Here is a 19599-nt window from a genome sequence, read left to right as displayed (position 1 = left end):
AAAAAGACTTCAAATTCTAAAGGATTAAGGAAATCCGTCTTAAAATGTAAATTTGGAAAATACTTCGTCGAATGGGCGTGTCCACATGATCCAACCGCAAGATAATATATAACTAAATGTAATGGTCTTGATCTTTCGAAAGGCGGGCTATTAGAGAAGAAAACATTGAGACAATTCTATCTCATAGTCTTCCAATCAGATTTTGTAACTCTCATACCATAAAATTTCCAAACATACACCGACTGAAACCCGATTGAGCAGTTAAAACTACTATAACTGTTGACAGATAAACATTGCTGAAGGCGAGGAGCTCACTAGGCCTCTTAGGATTTACCCTGGACCAAGAGGATTTTACGATAACGCCATTAGTATCTAAACAGCGCTTGCCGAGCTCCTCTGAGACCCAATCATCCAATAACGAACCACAAAAAGCCAGTGGAGCTCCGACACGTTTTCATTCTGCAACAAATGAGACGAAAGTACCTAACCTCAAGCTTATTAGCTTTGGTGTTTAGTGTAATTTTGCTATGATTAAGTTCCCAAGTCTGTCTAATCAAGAAGTAAATCGATGTTAGAGGGTGGAGATACCATCTCAATAATCTCGAGTGTACAGTCAGCGAGATCAAGGCTAGTATCGCCATCCTACTAACGCTCTGGATGATCATCATGGCTGCGCTACGGAGAAATAAGACGTTGTAATTATAAAGAAGCTCAAACCTAGAGTTGATATATAATTTCTGACGGTATATTTCTCCATCAACCCTATCCGCAAGCTTTGATCCAATCGTAAAAAACTAGCGTCTCCCTTCTCCAATGACTTGGACCCCTCAAATATCGCCTAGAAAGGTATGTAAGCAGAGAAAACACTGTCAGAACTAAGTCTATCTAAGTTATCTAAGCCTCTTTGGAATGTAATCAAAGCCTACGAGGATTCCATAGACCTCAGCCTCACTCGCATCTAGGTACCCAGCTTCGCAGTCAAAAGTAAAAAAGAGAATTTCGAAACTTTATCCAATGAGTTATTCCTTGGTTGAGACTCACTTGGAAGCACGAGTCTAATGATGGCTTGAACACTACCACTTGCTACCGTTATTTCCCCATTAACTTAGCGACAACCATTAATCTCACTTTAAAGGCAATAAAGCTACCGAAATAGGCTTAGGTATGCACAAAAGATATCGTAACCCTTATCAAACGCACTGCATGTCAATTTAACTGTCAAAATGTTTAAATTTCGGCAATAAAATCAATTTCAGAAACAAATCTGAAAAAGAATTAGAAAATGAAGAGAAGCTAGAATTTATGGTCAGTGGCGGCCAACTCGACCAGCAGTTCGCAAGCGCCAACTAAGCTCATTGAAGAGTTTCAAATGCTCTCCCGTGACAGTTTTCCTTTCATTTGATTCATCTGATTTTTCGTTGTCATTTTTTCGCAAAAAGTTTTTTGTTGTTTTTTGTCTTGTATGTGTGTATGTACGGTTACGTACGGTGTCCGTTGTGATGTTGGCCATTTGTTTTAACTGAAATTAATCGTGCGCCGCAGTCTCCGTTGACACTGCGGGCAGTGCATTTGCTGGTGTAGTCGGTGGTGAAATGCAAAAACAAGAGCAAAAACAAGTGCAAAAACATGTGTATGCCTTTGAGAAGAAAAAAATCACAAAGTATTGAAATCCAATTGGGTTTTATTTCACTCAAACGACGACGATAACTTTATCTACGCGAAAAATCCACCAGCAAAGGATCAACAACTGGCCAACGCGGCGCTGTTGCCCACTCGAGTCTGTCTCGGGTTGCCAGTTATCTGGCGCTAACGCTGCGGCAGGGAGCTTTGCGGTACACCGTCATTAGTAGTCCCATGTGCCACTTCAATGGCTTGCCACGCCGTTTTTTATTTCCCCCCATTTTATTTTTGCGTGTTTTTTTTTGCGCGAATCAAAGTGTTGTTGGTAGTTTGCTACCGCACGTCGAGCTTTTAGTTGAAATTTAAGGCGTTGAGCGAAATAATCGAGTTCGTAAATTTTAATCATGCGTTATTTTGATACACGATGTGGATAAATCGTAATTTCTTTTTTTGGTTTCATAAGTGGGGGTAGACTTTTGTGATTAAATGAAATTTCGAAAGAGCATTCTTTGGGATTTATTTCTTGAAGAATGTCTCTTTCAAATATTTGCCGTGGGTAGAGCTCAGATGGTTCAACAGTTGAGAATTTTGATCGGTAACTCGCGAATGACACGCGTAATGTTTTGCTCCAAGGCTTAAAGCGAAATTGTCCGCATAGACTTTAGACTTTACATATCTCCACAGGAAAAAGTCTAAGTTACACGGTCTTGGTGGCCAATTGACCGTCCCAAAACGTGAAATTATCTGCTCACTGAAGTGTTCGTTCAATAAACCCATTGATTGATTCGATGTGTGGGAAGTGGCGCCGTCTTATTGAAACCGAGATCACGAGCTTCAAGTTCAGGTAGCGGTCGCCATTGACGATTACGTTCTCACCGGGCCCAAACCATTTTTTTTCTGGCTTAAATGGCAGCTCTTAAATCTCTTCATGTTGCTCTTCGTCCCAAATCCGGCAATGTCGCTTGTTCACATACCCAGTGAACCAGAAGAGGGGCCTCACGTCGAGCTGAACCACAATTATCTCAAAAACGGCGGTTCTTGGAACTTTTCAAGAGCCCATATCGCGAAAGCGATGTCACTTGGGAAGGTCGAGCGGATTCAATTCTTGCACAAGCTGTATTATTACGCTTTCAATTTAAGATCTCGACGTAAAATGTGCCAGAACTCTGCCGCTACAACAACAACAACATTATCAGCTTCATTTCGAAAGAAGTGCAGACCGATGATTCCACCAGGCCAGAAATCACAACAAACTGTCAATTTAGGTGAATCTAACGGTTTTTAAGATTTTCTGCGCACAAAAATTATTGTACTCCCCTTTCTACCATAACGAATCCCAGTTGGGTGCTACTAATGCGATGTGATCCCTTGCCCAAGAGCCTATATCCATCTTAAACAGCTGCTTTGTGAACCTACAGTGTCCAGGGTAATATGCGTCAAGTAGTCGGAATTTGTCTCTCGGGATGTTGATTATGCTTTTAAGCCCATAGCAACTTTATCGGAGACATATCTGTAAGCTGTTGCCAATACTTTTCCCTGTCCACTACCCTGTCTACTCCTAACAGTAGGTTAAACATGGAGTTACTGCATTCAGTCTTATTGCCGGGGTTAACTTTAAACTTCTTTGTGAAGCTTACTCTTTCGGTGATGCTTTCCCTCGGAAAAAGAGCCAGCGGTGTTTCTTAACTTAAGGCATTTGTTGCGACGAGATTACCTTCCCTTTGTCATACTTTTCTGTCATTTGCAGTAATGTATGTTTGGATAGTAAAAATCCTACCGAAATCAGCGATGCTTTTGATACCCTAGCCATCGCTTCATATGTAGCAATCGACTACGGACGGGATCATGGTGTATATCCACCTGATAACCCTTGGTATGCAGCCACAGGATTTACCGGACAGACGATTGCACACACTATGAGTGGTTTTGTGGCTGTAACCATGGTTAGCACAACAAGCTTACAGCGAAAGAGCATAGTGAACCCATATTAGACATCTCTAACTATCTGCATCTCTAACTATCTGCTGCCAAGGATTACAGTCCTTAAGCCCGACAGCGGCTTTCTCTTGGTAAACGAGTAGAGTGTTACTTTGGACTTAAGAACTGCTTAGAAAGTAAGGTCATACTCTCTACTAAAAAAAATCGTCTCTCGTCAAGTAAAAATAAAAGTGTTAAGCTTGTCTGAATCTTTTCTTTTCGGTTTGACGTTGAAAATTGTTTAAAAACTTTAGGACGTATCTTCTGTAGTGAAAGTATTCAGTGTCATCCCTGCTGGTGGTATCCGTATTTTGTGAAAGAAAGAAAATTAAATGATTATGCGAAGGACGTGCGTATCGTCCAAATCTTGCCATCTTGCGTAGAAAAATACTAGTTCTATTATAAGAACACTAACATTGGCGATCAAGATCCGAGTATGTTAAATATTTAAAGGATCCTTTAAGAGTTCGCTTAACTAATAATTTTAGAGAAAGAATCTTCTTGTGTCTAAGCTAGGAATACTCTATTTCGAAATGAATGATTTTTTGACACCGCAGCAGTCTCTAAAGAAGCCCTCAATTTTTTATATTAACTTCGAAATTATTGCTCTACATATTCGAGAAACTTTCGCCACCAGCAGCCACAGTTAAACCATCTATAGGGTGATTTTTTTGAGGTTAGGATTTTCATGCATTAGTATTTGACAGATCACGTGGGATTTCAGACATGGTGTCAAAGAGAAAGATGCTCAGTATGCTTTGACATTTCATCATGAATAGACTTACTAACGAGCAACGCTTGCAAATCATTGAATTTTATTACCAAAATCAGTGTTCGGTTCGAAATGTGAAAATCCGCTTTTTTATCGACAAATTTTGTTCAGCGATGAGGCTCATTTCTGGTTGAATGGCTACGTAAATAAGCAAAATTGCCGCATTTGGGGTGAAGAGCAACCAGAAGCCGTTCAAGAACTGCCCATGCATCCCGAAAAATGCACTGTTTGGTGTGGTTTGTACGCTGGTGGAATCATTGGACCGTATTTTTTCAAAGATGCTGTTGGACGCAACGTTACGGTGAATGGCGATCGCTATCGTTCGATGCTAACAAACTTTTTGTTGCCAAAAATGGAAGAACTGAACTTGGTTGACATGTGGTTTCAACAAGATGGCGCTACATGCCACACAGCTCGCGATTCTATGGCCATTTTGAGGGAAAACTTCGGACAACAATTCATCTCAAGAAATGGACCCGTAAGTTGGCCACCAAGATCATGCGATTTAACGCCTTTAGACTATTTTTTGTGGGGCTACGTCAAGTCTAAAGTCTACAGAAATAAGCCAGCAACTATTCCAGCTTTGGAAGACAACATTTCCGAAGAAATTCGGGCTATTCCGGCCGAAATGCTCGAAAAAGTTGCCCAAAATTGGACTTTCCGAATGGACCACCTAAGACGCAGCCGCGGTCAACATTTAAATGAAATTATCTTCAAAAAGTAAATGTCATGAACCAATCTAACGTTTCAAATAAAGAACCGATGAGATTTTGCAAATTTTATGCGTTTTTTTTTAAAAAAAAGTTATCAAGCTCTTAAAAAATCACCCTTTATATATGTATGCTGTCAAGCTGCTCACTTTATCATGGCAGGATTATGCATATTTAATTAGCCACCCAAAAGACACAGAAATGTGAGCAGATTTTTATATTTCGTTTTTTTTTTTTTGGTTTGCTGCGCTTCATGCTTAGCGTTGTGGCAGTTTGGCTCTCAATTTCATTGGAATTAAAAGAAAAAAATTGGAAAATTCTCACCATGTCCTTGTCAGCATAATTTCACTTACACACCTCACATAGAAATTTATACTCATACGAAATAGAAGTGACATGAAATACCTTTGCTAGTTGAAGGACAAGGCAAGCAAAACGCAAAATTTTAGAATTCAACGCAAATTATGTGCAAGCAGTATTTTTAGTCACTTAAAGCTAAAATATTTACTTTTTAATGAAAGAAAACACGAACAAATTTAGTGAAAGAGAATTTTATAAGTGGCTTTTTAATATTTTTTACTTTGATCTGGTTTTGTTTGTAGAAATCCATTTATGGAGTTTCAAGAATATTCTTCTTCTTTACTGGCGTAGACACCACTACGTGGTGCTTTCAGTTTGACAATTCTTGGCCGGATAAACATTCGGGTCCGTTCCGGTTACACGTCTGTATTGGGAACGGTCGACGAAAGCTTCCTCACCGTTTGCTTTACTTTATGTAAGCAAGTTTTTTCGAGTATAGAATATCTATTTCGAAATAACAAAATTAAACACTAATTTCGGCTATAATACCCTTCACAGCTGCATAAAAGGGTATACAAAATCTTGTAGCTTGATCGATCAGTTTTAATAAAAGTGTGGGTCTTCCAAGCGAGCCAAATCCAACGAAAGTTGTTCGTGGAAGAAGCACTTCGAAGCAAATGGTCGCCTGTTTCTTCGCAAAACTGGTCATGTAGTGATTGTTCCGCTTGAGCAACGTAGGACGGTCAATTCTGAGTGGTACACCACCATTTGTTTGCCTGAAGTCTCCGGAGAAATTCGAAAAACGAACAAGAGAAGACGAATCATTGTACACCATGACAATGCGAGCTCAAACCAGCGCCTTTTTGACCGGTCAAAACGTCGAATTGATGGGTCATCCGCCGTATAGCCCTGACTTGACACCCAATGACTTCTTTTTATTCCCACACATCAAGAAAATAATGCGTGGTCAACGATTTTCGTCGCCAGAAGATGCTGTTGAAGCATTCAAAAACCATGTTTTGGAGGTGTCTCAATCGGAGTGGAAAAAGTGTTTCGAAAATTGGATTGAGCGCATGCAAAAGTGTATAGATCTTGATGTAGAATATTTTGAAAAACAATAAAACCATTTTCGTTGATAAATATTCCTGTTTTCATTATTAGGCCAGAAATATATATAGCAGCCCTCGTATGCTATTGTGCTCCGATCCAAACGGTTTGAAAACTGTTCATTTATGTATATACTACAAAGATACATAAGTATATGTGTATCCCAATAATAAAAACAAATAACATTATTGAAATATCCAAAAAATATCTTAAAGGATCTAAAATAAAAACCGAAATACCCTTTAATAAAAAAAAACTAAAACTTCGAAAATGAAATATTTATCCAACCAGACAATTCACCAATTAGATATCATTTGCAAGCCAGTGTAAAATCCCAGAAGTTTCAGAGCCAATGTATACTTCATACCAACTGCGCATAATCACTAGTGTTCTCTTTCCCACAACCATATTCAGCAATGTGCGCCCGTTCACCGTCTGAGTATATACTTTGACATATGTAGCTGCAGTCAAAGAATTTCGTGCTGCTGTCAGATTTTCCAATTGACAAGTGCGGTGCCAATTTCTGTCCAAGTTTTTGTGTATTCTCTCTCTGTTATAAAATTGTGTTTTTCTATAAAATTTTCTTAAACGAAAACGCGATAAAACAATTACAAATATTGCCATAACTTGCGTGTAAAAATGTAAGGAAACTTTAAAATGTACCACTAAATATTTGGCTAATATAAACGGGCGAAAAAAAGTTACTACAGCAAGCGGTAGACAGGCAATCAACCAACCGTCTTTGGTGACAGATCGAAAATCGATTTTTTCATGCCAGATTCATAAGAGATTTTCGCTGCTCATCTGTACGACGTCGCTAAAAGTGGTTGGTAGCAAATTGTTGTAGATTTTTATATGCAATTTTATGGAATATTAATATACTTGCATTTTAAATTGCATTTAAAACTACATAGTTTACATATATTCGTTGTTAACGCCCTTACCTTTGCAGCGCCCAGCAAAAATAAAAACACTTCTCGGCACCCGGCTTATAATGGAAAAGTAGCATTAAGTTAAAAAGTTCACAAAAAAACTGCAACCAAATAAAATAAGTTTAGTGAAATAGGACCAACAACTCGAAAAGCATCAAAATTTTGGCTAAAATCACAATAGCACATACAATTACTTGGCGTTTGCAGTATTTGCGGCTAAATCAATAATCCATCATTTCAACACCCGAGCCACGCATAACAACAAAATCGAAACAGACAGTCGGTCGTTGCATTTGCAATTTTTTCGGCGTTACAACAAATTCGTATAACAAAGGTAAGAAATGTTACAACAAAAAAAATAAACAAAATTAATAATAAGGTCAAATAAGGACTATGCAGTAAAAGGATATGCCGCATTGCCCTCAAAAGAACAAAAACTCTATACAATTAATTTGTCAGTTTGTGCGCATGATATACATATAGAAAGTATTGTATGTACATAGGGCGGCCGGCACGACAGTAAAATAGTCGTGCAGTCGCACGAAGAAACGGCGCCGACCCAAGAATGTTATGGATACTGGCTAATCTTAAATTTCTGGGAATTGAAAATAAAGTAATAATGGTTTGAAGCCTTTTTGGTAGACGGCGAAGAGCCAAACTTCGATCGAATACTTGACAGCGTTAATATATGCATAATTGTTTGATAAGCAGATAAGATTTTTGATAAAGTGTAATATTGATTTCTTATGCGCATCGATAGCGCACAATGCACCAGAGTGCTTTGTGGGTGTTTTATAACGTTATTTACTGTTCGCTGTATTTAAAATGATAAATATGTATATTTTAAATACAAAATTTAATTAACTTGGAAAAAATTAGACTGGCTTTTAAGTAAATCAAATATCACGCCTTTGTTTTTAATGAAAATACTAAATAATAACAGTGTGCCCCGCTCAAAAATTTTTGAAAACTTTAACATATTAATAAAAGACAAGAAAAAAAGTTAAATAGTGTTAAATAAATAAGTTTCCATAAAATAACTTGATTTTAAGCGGTCGGTCTATATGGCAGCTATATGCTATGGTGCTCCGATCGTTCCGATCAGAAATTTGCGGAGTTGACAGTCTTTGGCCGGATAAATAATACGGGTCCGTTTCGGTTACGTAGACCCGACTGACGCAGAAACGGATTACGGATTGGTCATTTTATATGATAGCTATATATAATAGGGGTCCGATCTGAATATTTCTTCTTAGATCATACCGTTGCCTTTAACAATAATCCGTGTCAAATTTCGTGAAGATATTTCGTCAAATTGAAATGTTTTCGCACCAGGTTAGTTTGTATTGCATCTTACGTTAGGCGAGACCGATCTAAACAATTTCTTTAAAAATTTAGTGAAAATATCTTGTCAAATGAAAATTGGCTGTACATGAACTTGATTTTGATATTGTCAGTTCTGACAATTGACTAGCTTCTTGGGGCGAAAAGGAGGTGTGTAAGATTTCAGATTAATGTCTCAAACACGGATGTACGAGTACAGACGAGCGGATAGACTGCTATTGCTAAATCGACTCAGCTCGGGGCTAAAGTCTATTATCTGTGATGCTATAGCTAGATATATTTTTAGCGCTAAAAGTTAAACAAACTATTGTATATCAATACTTATTTAAATTTTTTTTTTTTTTTTTTTTTGTTTAATGTTTTTTATTTTATTTTATTTTTTAAATGTATTTTTTTTTTTTATTTAATGTTTTCTAGTATTATTAAAATTTATAATATTTGTTTTTTAGTTAATTTTATTTGTTTTTTTTTTCTTTGAGTAGCGCAATATTAGTTTTGAAACAATAAAAATTAAATTAATTTTGCCAACTATCAAATTGAGTCTTCGAAAAGTTGTTGCAAAAATTATACGATATTAATTTAAAAATATAATTTAATTAAAAATTTCTGATTGAAAATTTACTAATTTTTTACTTTATCCTCAACAGCATCATATCCCAATCAAATTGAGACACATCATCATCGCAAGTCAAGTCGTCGTCAACCCATATTTATTTGCAACGAAAAATGAACGTGTGAATTGAAAACAGCAACTTTATAACACCAAAAACTTTATAACCGAAGAGTAATAATACAAAAAAAAAAACATAAACCAAAAGCAATGAGTTCCCGACATTACACCATCGAAGTGGGGGACACGAATTTCACAATTCTTAATCGGTACACAAATTTGAAACCGATCGGTTCCGGCGCTCAAGGCATTGTATGTGCCGCCTACGATACGGTGACCGAGCAAAATGTTGCCATTAAAAAATTATCACGACCATTCCAAAATGTAACACATGCCAAGCGGGCTTATAGAGAGTTTAAGTTAATGAAGCTGGTAAACCATAAGAATATTATTGGTTTACTTAATGCATTTACACCACAACGTAGCTTGGAAGAATTTCAAGATGTTTACCTTGTTATGGAGCTCATGGATGCAAATCTATGTCAAGTCATACAAATGGATTTGGATCATGATCGTATGTCGTATTTATTATATCAAATGTTATGCGGTATAAAGCATTTACACCTAGCCGGCATAATACATAGAGACTTGAAGCCATCAAATATTGTAGTTAAAGCCGATTGCACATTAAAAATTTTAGATTTCGGTTTGGCACGTACAGCCGGTACGACATTCATGATGACACCATATGTTGTTACACGTTATTATCGTGCACCCGAAGTTATTTTGGGTATGGGCTATACCGAAAATGTGGATATTTGGTCTGTGGGCTGTATTATGGGTGAAATGATAAGGGGTGGTGTTCTATTCCCCGGCACTGATCATATTGATCAATGGAATAAAATTATTGAACAATTGGGTACTCCGTCTACATCATTTATGCAGCGTTTGCAGCCAACTGTCCGTAATTATGTTGAAAATCGACCACGTTATTCGGGTTATTCATTCGATCGTCTATTCCCCGATGTACTCTTTCCAAATGATAATAATGAACAAAGTCGACGAAAGGCATCGGAAGCACGTGATTTACTTAGTCGTATGCTAGTGATTGATCCCGAACAACGTATTTCGGTTGAGCAAGCACTATTACATAGTTATATAAATGTTTGGTATGATGCTGAAGAGGTTAATGCACCAGCACCCGAACCATATGATCATAGCGTTGATGAACGGGAACATACCGTCGAACAATGGAAGCGACTCATCTATGAAGAAGTTATGGATTATGAGGCTCACAATACTAATGCGCCCGTAAATACTACACGGTAGACCCTGAATTAATTTAGGCATGGCATACTAATGCTTCTGAGCAACTCTTAATGTATATAAAATATAAGAACAATAAAAGCATTAATACTTTCAAAATAATAAAGTAAAACAAAAAAATATAAAAAATAAAGTAAATAAACATAAAATATTAGAGATCAGCTTGTTTCGCCTCTCAAAAACAAAAGGGTTCAAAAAATATGTTCTTATTTGCAAAAGTGCATAACAAAAGCGGAAAGTGATTTTTTTCTAGTAAAGATATGATATTAAATTTGAAATGGCGAATGTAATGAAAAGAGTACAATACATACATAAATACATATTTCTAACAAGTGTTTGCTACATAAAAAAATATAATTACGAGAACCACAAAAAACCAAAAAAAGAACGTAGTAAGTGTAATACTTTATTGAAGAATAAATAAATATCCCCGATAACTTAAACTTACAAGCGCAGCATAAGCTATTTATTTGGCACATGGCATAGGAAGTGACAGACAGACGGACTCAGCTCGTGACGCTGATAATTTTTGTACACTATTTATAGGGTCGCAAACGTTTTCTTCTGGGTACAATTTCGAGGCAGACTTATATACCCGGTTTAGGGTATAATTCGAAAATAATAAAATAAACAAAATTCCAACCCACAACATTGTTGAGTATCTCGACAAAAATTTAAATTTTAGGTATGGAAAATTTACGAGTACAACTATGAAAACAATGGTACACATCATTAACAACAGCGAACCAGTCTATCAATAAGCATATCAATATATTCTTTTACTAATTGAATAGCTATATTTATATTTAGTATGCTTAAACTATTATGTTTATTAAATTAGGTCGTAGAACCGTAATATACTTTACATATCATAAATATGTTTGCATGCACGTATACCCCTTTCTAACTAACTTGTTTATGCGGCTATTTTTAGAACAAGCGTAGACATCGTAGAGATTTTTAAATTATACAGTAGAAAAATTTTAGCAGCAATCGTAGTCTGACTATTATACGTAAATATATTCGTAAGATGCATTGAAGTGGAAGCGAAATTATACACGGGAATATTGGAGGGTGAATTGGGTAATAAACACACTGTTGCAAATATACATACATATGCACATTTGTATAAAGTAGCACTAAATTGCCTGTGTTCATGTGGTGGAGTGTCCTGTGTTTGTATTTTGAGCACAATCAGTGAATATTAGCGATGATAAACCAATTTAGATTTACTACACGTTTGAATTTTGTTAAGTTCAGTGGGTTATGGCTCCAATTTAAGGGTGATTGAGTATAGTAAGAGATTCATATTTGTTGAAACATGAGTAAAATAAAAATCAGTTATTAAGAGTAGCGATGAATACCAACGCCGACGTAAAATATAATTTTTGAGTTTGCTATCAAGGAAAACTATAAACGTTGAAGTAATATTCTGTTCTAAGATTACGTAACCGTATTAAACTACCTGCAACTTTCAGTAATGCAACCGATATGTAGTCCACACGTAATATAATATGCATATAGATCCAATTATAAACAAAAGAGAACACCAACTAATTTTTTCCATAACCATAAAACTGCATTTAACATTAAGATTTGGTATCTTATAGTTTTCGAACGAAATTACGAGGGTAGATGGATGTTTATTATAATATATTTTTAACTGAAAAATATGTTTCGAGTCATTGCCATACTTTAAAATAATATTTATAAATTTAGTGGTACGTTACCCTAAATGTCTTCAGTAATTTGAATGATTCTTTCGTTTTAAGGGTCCCATGTTTGATAAATACTTATTGATAAATTGGCTCACACCTTCGTAGGAACAGTGTTCTGACTTCAACAAACATATGTACATATGTAGGTTGTATGTGTAGATAAGTACACCCGCTCTTACTTAATTAGAAGATTCAAAATTGCTTAGAAACTAGTCGGTGTCGCTCAAAAAACATTCAGAGGAATCATATTTTGACTTAATTGACTGGCTATTATTCACATGTTATAGGAGTATAAGATAATTTGTATATCACTTCTAATTATATACTCTGAATAGTATAATAAATATTTATCTTACAGCAACAATACAAAAATAGGTACAAAGGGCAATACTCAGGCAATAATACTTACTTAAATTATGCAATTGTATGTTTCAAAAACGATTCTTTTGTTTTGCTATTCAAAAAAATCACTAAAAACACCACTAAGCTTCATTTAAAAGCTTTATTAGCTAAAAAATATTTCATCACAACCACTTTTGGAAGACTTTTTACTGCATATTGCATTTGCACATAACACACACAACCACTTCGACACTTTTATTACATTTTCACCACTAGAATTGCACATTTTGCGAAAAAAACACTACAACACAATCTTTTTTAGACGATTTTGCGAATAAAACACTATAGTACAATTTATTTGACTATCTTAGAAAATTTTCACTTATAGAAAAAATAGCGGGTAACTGTTTCTCTTGTAGCGGAAGATGCAACTGATCATTTCTTAGAGTTGCCAATGAATCTTTATGCAATTGCATAATTTTTAATTAGCAGGAACCGGAACACATATTTTGGTTCCTATTGTATTGTTTTGAAGTGATTTGATTAAAATTTTCAATTTAATTATATGAGAGAAAGTAAGGAATTTAAAATTAAAATTTTGAATTTCCATGACGGAATTTACAGTACGGAATTTATAAAAACATGAAAAAACTGGAAATCAAATTTTGAATTAGTATTTAAGTGATTGTATTTGAATAAATTCTTACGTTAATTGAATTATTTAGCGGATACGCAATTTCTTTGTTGATAAAAAGTCAAAAAATTTAAATCCAAGTTTTGGCAAATATTTAATTGTGTATGAAATTGAACAATATATTTGTTTAGATACTTTCATATAACAATATTTATATATGCACTTAGTTATTAAATAATCGTCTACATATTTTGCCTCAATATTATATAACTTACATTTATCCTAAATTAAATTCGTAAACGAACTATTGCCTGCTATTTTATAAGTTTAGCAGCCACTACCACATTGGCTTTCAAACCCTGTACTGGTTGTAAACACTGCTAGGTGATTTCTGCATTGCTAAGCAAACATTTTAATTTGTACATTGTTATTGTAATATAATGTAAACTGAGCCTTGCCTTTCCTCTCTTTGATTCCGTGCTCTATAGTATACGCATACAATATTTCGAAAATTGTTTAGAAATGAAAATTCCCTTTGAAGCTCTTATATAAAAGCTACCAAAGGATAAGTGAAAATAGTGCCGCACCTCTCAAACTTTTTAGTCATTCCATGTCAGCTGTTCGTGGAAGGAAAACGCAAAATTAATTCTAAAGCAGTGGTCGGCATTTCATAGCAAAATTTTGCAAACTAACTTCACACGTACGCTTACGCTCTATCGTTCAGTCGTTGTCGAGCCATCAACGAATTAACATCACGCAAGATCATAGCGCAAAACGAAATATGCCCTGCGAGAAATATTTTATGATTCTAAATGCCTTTGATACCATGCAATGCCTTTTATGTTCCAAGTCTTTTAAAGATAATAGGGAATATATCCTCAAAAGACAATTTGTTAATTTTGATTATACTATTAATTAATAATAAAAATTGCTTAATTTTAATTCCAATTTCTCACTGGGCTACTTTATTTTCGTGCTCACCAACACAGTGACAGATCCTCTCATGCCGACCACTGTTCTAAAGCAGTGGTCGGCATGAGAGGATCTGTCACTGTGTTGGTGAGCACGAAAATAAAGTAGCCCAGTGAGAAATTGGAATTAAAATTAAGCAATTTTTATTATTAATTAATAGTATAATCAAAATTAACAAATTGTCTTTTGAGGATATATTCCCTATTATCTTTAAAAGACTTGGAACATAAAAGGCATTGCATGGTATCAAAGGCATTTAGAATCATAAAATATTTCTCGCAGGGCATATTTCGTTTTGCGCTATGATCTTGCGTGATGTTAATTCGTTGATGGCTCGACAACGACTGAACGATAGAGCGTAAGCGTACGTGTGAAGTTAGTTTGCAAAATTTTGCTATGAAATGCCGACCACTGTTCTAAAGCAGTGGTCGGCATGAGAGGATCTGTCACTGTGTTGGTGAGCACGAAAAAATAGTAGCCCAGTGAGAAATTGGAATTAAAGTTAAGCAATTTTTATTATTAATTAATAGTATAATGAAAATTAACAAATTGTCTTTTGAGGATATATTCCCTATTATCTTTAAAAGACTTGGAACATAAAGGCATTGCATGGCATCAAAGGCATTTAGAATCATAAAATATTTCTCGCAGGGCATATTTCGTTTTGCGCTATGGTCTTGCGTGATGTTAATTCGTTGATGGCTCGACAACGACTGAACGATAGAGCGTAAGCGTACGTGTGAAGTTAGTTTGCAAAATTTTGCTATGAAATGCCGACCACTGTTCTAAAGTCACATCCGTGTCGTATTTAAAATGTTTTAAAATTTAAATATGGTAGTAAGTGGTGAAAAGTGGTATAATTATGTATACGTTGGCTTAACCGATATATGACAGCATAATTTTTTCAAGTGCAAGCTTAAGTGGTGAAAAGAGAAGTTGCGAAGTGTCTCACATCTCACATTTACATACGTTTGGTTTTTAGTTATACAATCTAGTATCTTCTAAAATATGCAAGAAATCTTGTAAAAAAAATTGTGTATTAATACATAGAAGGTTATTTGACAGAAATCCAACAGAGTGCCTTCAGATTGTGTCTGGTTGTTGCTAATATTTAATGTCATGATCACGAAGCTGCCAACAAATCAAGAACTTTCTACAGGTTACTTAGTTGCCTTTTATTTCGATGTATTGTTATTATAAATAATTGTTAACTCTTTGTAGTCGTTCTTTTGATATTTTCTTGCCTGCAAGGAGAACATTTTTAACATAGACTTTCGGAAAATGTTTGTTAAAAACAGGCAATTGGCTAGATGATTGATACCAACGAACTTTTGTTGCCAATGCAGCCCGTAGATTTGCTTAATTATTTAAACTGCTGGCTCCAGCGCTTTTAATTTCAATACTAGTATTTATACAGCTGTTGGAACAGCAGACTCACGATAAACGTTTTTGTTGAAAATACAAGAAAACACTTATATATAGTAATGGAGATAGCTTGGTATAAATCAGTGAAAAATGTGCTTTAATTCAGATATATTTTAAAACAATTATGTATGTACAAGCGAAAGCTCTGAGTGCAATATTTAATTTACATTTTCCTTTTGTGATTTTACATAAATCAAAAAGGTCTTAAAGTACTTAATGTCCTTACAAAAAAATCTGCTTAAAAGCATTTGGTGATATCGAATATGAAAATACGTAAAACAGTTGCTCGAAAATTTTTTATGCAATTTCCATTCAATATTTTTCGTTATTGAAGAAACAAAAGCACAAATAAATAATACCATTTAAACAAAATGAAAAAGCAATTCAGTCAAGTTTTAATAATATTTCAATTGTTCGGCATAAAATCGCACGTTTACTTTATTGCATCAACAGTCGCCGGGTAAAAAGTGAGGCCTCAGTATCAACGCACTAAAAATGAATTTCTTAATATTTACAATATTTTTAATTGTATACAGCTACAATGCTGGAGCACAGCGTTGTATACCGCTAGGTGAGTGTAAAATTATAGAAAAAAAAAGAAAAAGTACTAATTTTTTTTTTAAGTTTTGAAATTATAATAATTTTTTTTTTGATATTTCTAAATTATTTTTATAATATTTAATTTTTTTTAATATTTCAAAATTTTTTAACATTCTAAATTCTCTCTACATAAACAATATAACTTTAAAATATTTTTGAAATTATAATAATTTTTTTTTGATATTTTTAAATCTATTTTTTAATATTTCTAAATTCTTTTTATAATATTTAATTTTTTTTTTTTACTTTTAAATCTTTAATAAAATTGTAAATAATTTTTTAATATTTAAATTAATTTTAATTTTTTTTTTACTACTTCTAAATCTTTTTTTTATATTATATTAAGTCTTTTTTTATATTATATTAAGCTTTTTGCAAACAGTTCTCAAATTTCAACACATTTCTTGTAGCCAATTCCACTTGCACCGGAGCAGCTAACTCAGGCTCAACTGGGCCCGGTTGTTTAGCAGGCACTAGATGGGCGTACGATCCAACCAACAGGGTATGTACCGCCTTTACGTATCATGGCTGCGGTGGAAATACCAATCGTTATTGTTCGCGTGTGGTGTGTGAACGCAGATGTATTCCTACTGCCAGTCCGGGGGTTGTGGTTGGTTGAATAAATAAATAAAAAAATTATTATAATACTAATATTCTAGTTAAAAATGCTACTTTTTAAGATATGACTGAAGGATATGAAAGTAAAAAGAGGGTTAAATATTATAGTGAGTTAAAAATAGTTACCTGTTTTTGCTGTAACCGCTGAAAATATTCCCAAAATATTGTAATTTTGCCTAAAGAACTCGGCACCTCATATAAGGACTGTATAAAAAAATAATTTTTTTAGTGTTGCAATCTGAAACAGTCGCAAAACCGGCCGTCTGCACAAGAGACTATGCCCATGTTGGACAAGTGTTTCTTGAGCCTGCAATGCCTAGAATAGACCGCGACAAGGAGACGGAATTGGCTTCTGGGAACGTAGATAATATCTCTAAACCTTGCTAGATTGTAACCTTCCAATAGTAACTTGGCTTGGCACATGCCGTTCTCTCTCCACTCTCTCCTTCGTGCGGGGCAACTCCTTTATGTTTGGGACCCCACCGCAATGCTTGGTTCTGGCGTAATGCGATAAATCGATCGATGTTTTGGAGATGTTCACTTCCATTTCCATAAATTTCAAAGATGATTTCGGCTAATTTTTGGTGCATTCACGCACAGTTTCGATGGGATTTCCGGTGATCACAGATTTTGATTGGCCCACATGTTAATCGTCATTTATGTCCTCACGACCACTTTGAAAACGTTGAAACCACTCATGTACTCTGCCATGAGATAGGTATTCATCGCCATAAACTTGGTTCATCAATTGAAAAGTTTCGGTAAAAGTTTTACTAATTTTAAAACAAAATTTAATGTTGGCTCTTTGTTCGAAGCTCATTTTCGCACCGATAACAGAAACATACTGACACTTAAAACGCCTCCAATCGATGAAATGTCAAGAAATTCTCACTGGACAATCAATTAAGATAGCAGATTCTAACGCACCAGTCGACATATAGATGGCACTATCAAGGGGCGCTAGATTCAAAAAGTTTACTTGGAACGTAAATGTAAATAGTTTGTAGTTTAGCCGTTCCCTCGATATTCGGTTCAAAGTAACTCGGATTTCTATTCGGTTAAGGATTATAAACTCGCCGAAATTTTCAAAATTATTTGGGGAAATGTTTTCTGCCACTATAACAACAGTAATTTATAATTTATCTTAATTAACTCACTTTCCGGGAAGTCTAAACAGAACTTATTGCGGACACAGTGCTGGGTATGCCCTTTGAAATTCGAGTACTTGAAAGTTTTCTTATTACCAGGTCTACAAAATTATTTGTTTACCTCACTCATAAGCTTAGTGAGCCTAAAATTTCGTATTCTGTTATAACGCGTGATCCAAGTAGATATACTTTTTTCAATATCCTTTATTTTGACAGATCACGCGTGAGTCGTGTAAGCTGTCCGTGTTATTTTTGTTCAGTATTGTTGGCATTTCATCATGGAAAGACTTACGACTGAACAACGTTAAGAAATCTTCAACTTTATTGCGAAAATTCCGCTTTGTAAAGAATGTGTTTCGCGCGCTTCGCTCAACTTATTCATATTTGGTTTCAACAAGGCGACGCCACTTCCCACACATCACATCAATCAATGGTTTAATTGAGAGAACGCTTCAGTGAGCAGATAATTCACGTTTTGGGCCGATCGATTGGCCACCGAGATCGTGTGATATCACACCATTAGACTTTTCCCTGTGGGGATGTAAAATCTAAAGTCTAAAGCGGACAATCCCACTCCTATTGAAGCCTTGAAGCAAAACATCACGTGTGTCATTCGCCAGTTCCCGTTCGAAATACTCGAATGAGTCATCGAAAATTGAACTCAACGGATAAACTGTCTGATTGATCTGATTATCAACATTTGAAACAAATAATTTTCAAAAAATAAATGCCATAGAAAGTTATTCCGAATAACAATCAACATTTCCCGTTAGATTTGAAGTTTCTGTGTTTTTTCTTTAAAAAAAAAATTAGGGAACCTCGAAAGGGATCACCATTTATAATACACTATCGATGATATCTGATGATGATGATTCTGACTATCGAAGAAGGTTCTTATTTGTCGTAATCGTCGATATCAGGCTGCTGTACACTACATATAGCTGCCTTACAGATTGATCAATCAATATACTGTTTTGTATGGGAAACGCGATATAATCACGAAATTTGGCACAGATTATTCTCCAACGAACGGTACAATCTCCGAAAACTTTTTTTCAGATCGGACCTCTGTAGCATATTGCTGCCATGCAAACCTGCCGATCAAAATCAAGATAAAGATTTTGTATACCTCTTTCTCGTATATTCCTGCAATAAGAAATTATACTATGCGGGATATTATGGTTTCGGTGCGATTTTGCTTTTTTTAAGTATGAAACTGGGACCGATAAATTACCTACGATAACGGCGATTTTAAGGGATCGTTTAAAGCGTCGGTAGGCTTAACCTACGTCGATATCTCGAACTTAACGGGATAAGAATCCTGCATTAAAGCTTTTATCATAATTACGTCCATTTTTTGCTCATCTTCTTCTCTTATGATTTATACTTCTCGGTTTCGTATGAGACACAAACACCTAACCTAACCTAATTCCGAAATAACTCG

General features: G+C 35.1%; 2 protein-coding genes across 2 annotated transcripts; both read left to right on the top strand.

Annotated features, from left to right (window-relative positions):
* Positions 1-6956: 6956 nt before the first annotated feature.
* On the top strand, positions 6957-11148 carry LOC105229652 (stress-activated protein kinase JNK). The gene is made up of 3 exons (XM_011210070.4): positions 6957-7312; positions 7439-7752; positions 9410-11148. The coding sequence occupies exon 3, from the start codon at positions 9583-9585 to the stop codon at positions 10699-10701; it is 1119 nt and encodes a 372-aa protein (XP_011208372.1). The 5' UTR covers positions 6957-7312; positions 7439-7752; positions 9410-9582; the 3' UTR covers positions 10702-11148.
* Positions 11149-15816: 4668 nt separating this feature from the next.
* Positions 15817-17008, top strand: LOC125778682 (kunitz-type serine protease inhibitor bitisilin-2-like). Its single transcript, XM_049457686.1, has 2 exons — positions 15817-16360; positions 16800-17008. Exons 1-2 carry the CDS (start codon positions 16285-16287, stop codon positions 17006-17008), a joined length of 285 nt encoding a protein of 94 aa, XP_049313643.1. The 5' UTR covers positions 15817-16284.
* Positions 17009-19599: the final 2591 nt, after the last annotated feature.

The sequence above is a fragment of the Bactrocera dorsalis genome, chromosome 1 (assembly GCF_023373825.1).
Source record: "Bactrocera dorsalis isolate Fly_Bdor chromosome 1, ASM2337382v1, whole genome shotgun sequence".
Classification (NCBI taxonomy): domain Eukaryota; kingdom Metazoa; phylum Arthropoda; class Insecta; order Diptera; family Tephritidae; genus Bactrocera; species Bactrocera dorsalis.
Note: the sequence above shows the minus strand (reverse complement) of the source record. Positions and strands in the feature narration are given on the sequence as shown.